At 53.3% G+C, this 7,630-nt stretch overlaps 1 protein-coding gene across 1 annotated transcript; it reads left to right on the forward strand.

Annotated features, from left to right (window-relative positions):
- On the forward strand, positions 661-2,760 carry LOC8083682 (NAC domain-containing protein 79). The gene is made up of 3 exons (XM_002465285.2): positions 661-1,049; positions 1,205-1,482; positions 1,598-2,760. The coding sequence occupies exons 1-3, from the start codon at positions 842-844 to the stop codon at positions 2,180-2,182; spliced, it is 1,071 nt and encodes a 356-aa protein (XP_002465330.1). The 5' UTR covers positions 661-841; the 3' UTR covers positions 2,183-2,760.

Here is a 7,630-nt window from a genome sequence, read left to right on the forward strand (position 1 = left end):
GGGCCGAGTGAATATTCCGCAGGCCAGTGGAGGGGTGCGGGGCGGGCACAGGATTTGGACAAGGGTGGGGTGCCATTAGGATTAGGACAGGTAATTTGGAAGTTGCTTAGGGGGCCAGTCACTGCTGGTGGCGCTGGCGGTGTCCGTTTCAATACACTGTTTCCAAAACAAATTTATTGACAGAGCATCAATGAAACGAACAATGAAACAACCTCCACAATACAGTACGTATCACCTTGATGTTTCCTAGGCTGGGCAAAGCATTTAATTACTGCAAAATGATTATATCACATGCAAGATGGTGAAACAATTTAGTCCTCAGTGGGGATTTCATCCTGTTTCACCGCGTGGGAAACAACGCCAGCGGAGTTTCACCATGGTTAAACTATTTTCTTCTTTCTCCTCTTCGTTTCATGTAAAAAGTACAGTTTTGCTGATATGGTGCTCTAATAAATGTACATGACATCCTGGTGAAACCTCTACTAAAACTGACCTAACAAAGAGAAGAGAGGGAGAGACGTGAACCTGGCCGGCCCCCCGCCCCGGTCCCCGCCGGACGGGGTCCGTCGCCTACAAGCCGCCTCCGCACGGCTCTGCGCTCCCGGCCCGTCCGTCGTCCACAGCGTCGATCTCGACCCAGCCCTATATAAAGCCGCCCCAGTCCCCCCGCTCCTCCAGTCCAAGCCCCTTGCCTTCTTTCTCAACCCACCTCTCTCTCTTTCACACACGCCTCTCCATCTCTCTTCCTGCCTGAGGCAGCCATTTCCGCTTCCGATCGTGGAGGGAGGCTTGGAGTGGAAGGAGGAAAAGGAGGCAGCTGCTGGTTTTCGGTGCGGCGGAGATGTCTGAGGTGTCGGTGATAAACCAGGCGGAGGTGGAGGATGCGGGTGCCGCCGGGCAGCTGGACCTGCCGCCGGGCTTCCGCTTCCACCCCACCGACGAGGAGATCATCTCGCACTACCTCACCCACAAGGCCCTCAACCACCGCTTCATCTCCGGCGTCATCGGCGAGGTCGACCTCAACAAGTGCGAGCCATGGGACCTCCCAGGTTAGTACTTGATACATATCCTCCTCAACGCCTCATCAGCTAAACCTGCACCTTTCTTTTTCTCCCTTGTGCTTCTGTACTAGTAGTAGTACTTGTTTCTCGCCTGGAAATCATGGGCCTAATTGAAAAGCTTGCCTTGCGTTTGATTTCTCCAGGCAGGGCCAAGATGGGGGAGAAGGAGTGGTACTTCTTCTGCCACAAGGATCGCAAGTACCCGACGGGCACGCGGACCAACCGCGCCACCGAGACCGGCTACTGGAAGGCCACCGGCAAGGACAAGGAGATCTTCAGGGGCCGCGGCATCCTCGTGGGCATGAAGAAGACGCTCGTCTTCTACCGCGGCCGCGCGCCGCGGGGAGAGAAGACCGGCTGGGTCATGCACGAGTTTCGCCTTGAGGGCAAGCTCCCGCAGCCGCTCCCGCGCTCCGCCAAGGTCCGGCGACCCTGTTCTTATCGCCTCGTTTAATTACTTGTTCGGCTTTGGAAATCTCCTTTTCCCTTTCCGGCCGGTGGGCTAAAATCCACTTCTTTTTTGTTCTTGTGTGCAGGACGAGTGGGCCGTGTGCAAGGTGTTCAACAAGGAGCTGGCGGCGAGGACCGAGCCAATGGCGGCGGCTGTGGCCGGCGCCGAGCTCGAGCGCGTCGGTTCGCTGGGCTTCCTCAACGAGCTCCTCGACTCCGCGGAGCTGCCGGCCCTCATCGGCGCCGACGTGGACGAGGTGATCGACTTCAAGGGCCCCGCGTCCACCTCCGGCCTGCACGCCGGCGCGCCGGGCACGAGCTACCTTCCGGTGAAGATGGAGGAGCACGCGCTGCTGCAGCAGATGCAGTACCAGCAGCAGCCGCCCCCGATGTTCTACTCGAGCCAGTACTTCTCGCTGCCGGCGATGAACTCCGGCGACCTCCCTCCGGCGATCCGGAGGTACTGCAAGGCGGAGCAGCAGGTGGTGTCGTCGGGGCAGACGGCGTCGGTGGTCAGCCCGTCCCGCGAGACCGGGCTCAGCACCGACCGCAACGCGGCAGGCGGCGGCTACGCGGAGATCTCGTCGGCGGTGACCCCGTCGTCGTCGCACCAGTTCCTGCCCGAGCTCGACGACCCGGTCCTCAACCTCGCCGACCTCTGGAAGTACTGAACGACGATGGATCGATCGACCGGTGGCTGGCGCTGGCGGGCCGCCCACCCGCCTCGCGGCCTCGCCCGATCACATGATTTGGTTGGTTAATTGCTTGATTTGATTGATTATCTTGGTCTGTTCTGGGATTGGGGTTGGTGACGGACCGCTGATGCATCGTCGTCACCTCCGCCAAGTCCGGCCTCAACTGACCTCGGGTCTGACTAGATTATTATCCGTCCAGACCGCCAGGGGATTAGGGCCTCCGATCCTTGTTAATTAATCCCCCACCCATCCTAGGTTCCTTGTCTTGGTCTCTGTACATAGTACTACTACTCTGATTGTGTCATTAGCAGTAGCATGATTACTGATAGGATTAATGAAATGGGGGGTAGATTAGGGGGGGCCTGCATCTGCGTCAGCCGTCAGCAGTGCAGTGCAGGGGGGATTTTATCGAATTGATTAGTTAATTTTGGGCGCTTGATGAGCCACCAGCTAGCGCTAGCTTTATACTACTACTATGTACATGTACTACCATTAATTGCTGCTTGAGCTCGACATGCCATTATGTGATGAATTTGATGCTTCAGTTAACCTCTTGTAAAAAGCTCCTCCGATCCGTCCTCTTTGTACCGGTACCGCTTTCCACTTGTTGCTCCTTTCCGATATCTAGCCGCAACCGCCTCATGGATGCGATGCGATGGGTCGGGCCATGAACGGATCACAGATCGTTCGATCCCTGGGGCCCTCGCCGCCATCGCACCGCACGCGACGAGACGACGCCAGGGGTATGGGGCAGGCAGAGGCACTCATCACTCGCTCGCCCCTGTTGGGATCCAAATCCGGCCAATTATTTGGGGGGAGGCGGGCGACGTCGTCCTCATCGCGGCCAATTGGTGGATCGGCGGCCGCGGCAATGGCTACCGCAAGCAAGGGTGGCCTGGCCTACCGCCCGCCGGCTCCAGAGCCTTATCCTCCTCCTTTCGGAAACCTCAGCGGCGCGCCCGTCGCCGACGTCTCTCCACGCGCGCGTAAAAAGCCAGCGGAACAGACAGACGACACGGGAACACAGAAACCGACCGTGCACAACCACCATCCTAACCAACCCAACCCGACTACTGCTAGCCGTCTAGCCTCCACGGCCCACGGTCGCCACGGGAGGAAAAAAAAAAACCTGCCATCACTGCACCGACGACGGCCGACGGGGACGGGCCCGGTGAAGTGAAATTACCGCGTGCGCGTGTGGGCGCGTGGGCGGGGCGCGCCACGCACGGGACGGCGTCGCTGCGGCCGTTGCGTTTCGTCTGGTTTCGCTTGTGCGCGCAGGCGCAGCACAGGATGGGCTTGGCGCTTGCATTGCTTTCCGTTGGAAGCAAGAGGCTTGTGCCGTTGTGCGGCGGTGGGCGGAGGCAGCGGACGCCGGGTTTCCGGGCGGTGTATGGCACGGCCAGCGCGTCCGTTTCCCACGCGCTGGCGTTGCCTTGGTTGATGCATCAAAAATCCGGTGAAGGCAGAGTGGGATGGAATGGAAGGATCGGAGAGATTCGCTGTGATAAACAAGGAGCTAGTCAGCTACGTTGATAATAATTGTCGCATGGCGTGGCGCGGCGCGAATATTCTCTTCTTCTCAAGTTTCCTCTCACCTAAACCTCGCCGGCCCCAAGGCTACACGAGGGCGCCGGGACCGGGAGTGAGTGACGACGCAAAAACAACTCCGGCAGGAGCTGGTCACCTCACCTCCTCCGCGCGCCGTGGCCCTGCCGCTGGGTGGGTGGTGGTTTCGATTGGATTGGATCGGATCGGATCGAACTGTCCAAGTCGTGGCACCGTGCGTGACGTCACAACTTTAGGCTCCCGTTCATTGGCGCTCGCCTCTAAATTATACTACTGCTAGTACTACTAGTATACTAGTATTCTAGTGCTCGTCGTCCTTTTTTTTTCTCTCTCGTTGAATAAAGAACACCATCTTGGACGTAAGGGGAAGCTGGCTCTAGCCCTCTACTATGAGCTCTACAAAAATTAATCAGCATTGCTCTCTCTTTCCTTCTCTGCTCAGAGTGCATGTTGCCTAGCTAGCTTAGCGCCCTGTGTTAGTGCCCGCGCTAATCAAATTCTCCCGGACCCGGACACGGGAGATTTAGGTTAATTAATTGCAGAGGTACATGTCCAGATCGATGCAGGTTGCTTTCAGTCTGGTGATTAGGGCGCGGATTTTCTAGTGGCTTATCCGGCGATTGACGTCGTCTACGACGGCCCACTAGCACGCATTAGATAATCTTGTTTAAACGCTTCCTCGCTCCCGGCTTTCTTTAATTTTCTGCACTGCAATCACCGGCGGACGTGACGACTAACTACCCGGCATATGGCAGCGCGCGCGCACCGCAGGAGTCTCTCCAGACCTTTTTGCATCACAACGGAATTTCCCAACCCAAAGGCCAAAGCTCAACCGGTTCCGGACATGGACAAGATCAGGCTAAAATTTGGCACTGCCCGGTGACGACTGATGGTATTTTGTTCGTAAGTTATCAGGACATGTTCGTGATTAGGTCATGAATCGCAGTCTTTGCGCCGAGGTCCACCTGGTGAGTGGCGACCGGTCACCAACTATCTGCCGGCGGCGAAGAGGAGCCTAGGTGCGCAGCTCATGTGCGTCACAGTTCGCCGGGCATAGGAGCATAGGTGTGTGTGTGTGTGCGCGCGCGCGCGCGCGCCGGCGCGCTCCGTCTCTCCGGCCGGCCGTCTAGCTAAGCTAGCTGTCGGCTGATCACTGCCGTCTCTCCGTCGGTTGTGGCCGTTTCTCAGTTTCTCCACAGCCCGTTTCTCAGTTTCAACTCCGCGGCGCGCCAGAGGGCGACACGCGTGCTGTCTTCCAGAAGACACACACAGGGCTCAACAAGTGGCCGTGTCATATATTACATACGCGACTGCATTTTCGACAGCTGCGTGCAACCTTTTGTTTGCTCCTTGTGCAAGCAGAGAGACATGGATATATATATTGGCCGGTGGTGATCGATCCCAGATATACTTTTTTTGGGAAAGGGATCCAACGAAGACCCGTTTTCTTAAAGCTTGAAATCCTCGCTGACAACTGTGTTTGCGCACACGATCTATCGTTGTCCACTTGATTTGGGCTGTCCTAAAGTGTTAATTTCATCTTATCTTATATATATAGATATAGATAGAAGAATGATATTGTAGCAATGCGCTAAGTTTTTTCATGCACCTCCATAATAAATATCAATGTGGTATTAATCGATGCTATCATGCTTTTACGCTTTTACTAATGGCCTACTAGAGAACATATGTTTACGGGCTTTTAATAAGATTTACTGCGTATTAGAATGTCTAAATGTTAAACGGACTTGGAGGTCTAGTACATATAATTTTTCAAACGCTATATTTCTTCAGTTCATTGGTTTTTTTTAAATCGAACGGTTTCATGTTAAACATGGGGTACTGAATTTTTTCAGAGAAACGGCTGCAAATTCCTTGCTCAGCGTCCTGGGAAGCTGTGGCGTACGTCACTGCACGTGATGACGGGCCAGTTTAATCCGCTGCCGCGCAAGTCGCTCTCTCGGGCACGACGTCTGACGCGCTTCGGCTCGTGCAGGCGCGTGCCATGGCAAATGTCGTTGCCGCCATGGCCCCCACTAGTCTCCTCCGATTGGTTTGGTCTAGTCTGTCTTGGTGTCCAAGAAAAAAAAAAATCCCCCAAACCCAAAGGCCAAAAGCCAAACGGCCTTGGACCCACCACACGTGTCCATCTCTCTCATCTCATGTTCTAGATGAAAACCTCGTGCACTCATGATCTGATCATGGATTTATCACACCGCCCGCGCGCTACTACTCGTACTGCAAAGCATTTCTTGGCTGCCAATAAATGGCCGCCCACAATTATCACATCCGTTTGGTTGATGAAAAGGCGCCATGGATCATTGGTTTGTAGTCACTCGGTTCCCCAAAAATGTAATTATAACACAGTTCAATGTTTTTACATACTCCATATTAAAAAAACTGGACGTTCTGGACTCCAATCGTGAAATCAGAAAACCTGACGTTCCGTGCTGGCGTGACTCTGCTTGGACGGGTTTACCCCTCGCTCTGCGTCTGTTCTGCTCTCGCGGTGCGTTTTAAATGGCCAAAAATAATGGGGCCGGCAAGGAATCGAACCCACCACCTCACGGCCAACAACTCGGCCCTCAACGCACTAGCCATCTCAACAACAGAACTTTCTCGTATATAGTGCACCAACAACCATATTTAATAGGGGTAGACAAGGAAAAATACTCCCTAATTAATCACTCCTTGGCTACCGTAATCATGTCCAAAACGTCAGGTTTTTTTTAGTATGGAGGGAGTATCAAGTTTAACCAATTATATATTAAAAAACTATAATTTGTTATGACATAAATTAGTACCATTAGATTTGTTATGAGAAATATTTTTATAATATATTTTTTGTGTCAAAAGCATTAATATTAATATTTTTATCTATATTTCAGTCAAAGTTTAGACATGGAAACTAAAAATGAACCTAGAATTACATTCTCAACCGGACAAAGGTAGTATACTCCGTATGCTCTTGGATCCCAGAAGTCCTAGAGATACCCATCATCGTGTACTTACTAGCTACTCCTTGACTTAGAATCGCCGCCAAACAGTCCGAACTACTGCCGCAACTAGCTCTACAAAGCTTGGCCGCCGTGGCACGTATCTTCGTCACGACTCACGCCACATTGTTCACATGGCGTATTGCCGTATTTTGCCCCGCATCGACGCGCCCCTTTTCTGACCTGACCTTACGAGGCACGAATCCATTGGCCAGCCGTAGCGTTTAAAGTACGTGCGCCGTGCAGAAAAGAGTGGACAAAATGGCCATGTGCTCCAAGGCCGTACCAACGCATCAGCCCAATGCAAGCGTGCAAGCTGTTGCCCTCCGGCGTGGTACGCCTGGGCGCCATATTTACTTTTGGTACGGAGTCCACGATGAGTGTGCCGGCCGGCCACTTTACTGTGGCGTACGTGATGCGGCCGCCGACGCGGGCCGTGCCGGATCGGACGCCGGAGCAGATAAGGTTTGGTGGTCAGAGGCTTCCAAACCTAGGCCTTGTTTACTTGGGAATTTTTTTGCAAAATTGCTACAGTAACTTTTTTGTTTGTATGTGACAAATATTATCCAAACATATATTAACTAGGCTCAAAAGATTTGTCTCGTAAATTTCGACCAAACTGTATAATTAGTTTTTATTTTCACCTATATTTAATACTCCATACATGTGTCTAAAGATTCGATGTGACGGGGAATTTTGAAAAATTTTGCGTTTTGGATTGGAAGTAAACAAGGCCCTACCCGGCGGCCTATTTCTTCCGCACTTTTTTCCCGTGGTTGGTACGCCCTTGTCCCTGTCGTCGCTTGATCACTCAAGTGACCGAATCCTCGGTCTCAAGTGGTGCTTTTACTCGTGCTAC

The sequence above is a fragment of the Sorghum bicolor genome, chromosome 1 (assembly GCF_000003195.3).
Source record: "Sorghum bicolor cultivar BTx623 chromosome 1, Sorghum_bicolor_NCBIv3, whole genome shotgun sequence".
Classification (NCBI taxonomy): Eukaryota; Viridiplantae; Streptophyta; class Magnoliopsida; order Poales; family Poaceae; genus Sorghum; species Sorghum bicolor.

Excerpts from the sequence above, each read along its gene's own strand:
- LOC8083682 (XM_002465285.2), top strand. The coding sequence starts at position 842 with ATGTCTGAGGTGTCGGTGATAAACCAGGCGGAGGTGGAGGATGCGGGT. Across the intron at positions 1,050-1,204 it reads CGAGCCATGGGACCTCCCAG|GCAGGGCCAAGATGGGGGAG; the intron begins GTTAGTACTTGA and ends TGATTTCTCCAG. Across the intron at positions 1,483-1,597 it reads CGCTCCCGCGCTCCGCCAAG|GACGAGTGGGCCGTGTGCAA; the intron begins GTCCGGCGACCC and ends TCTTGTGTGCAG.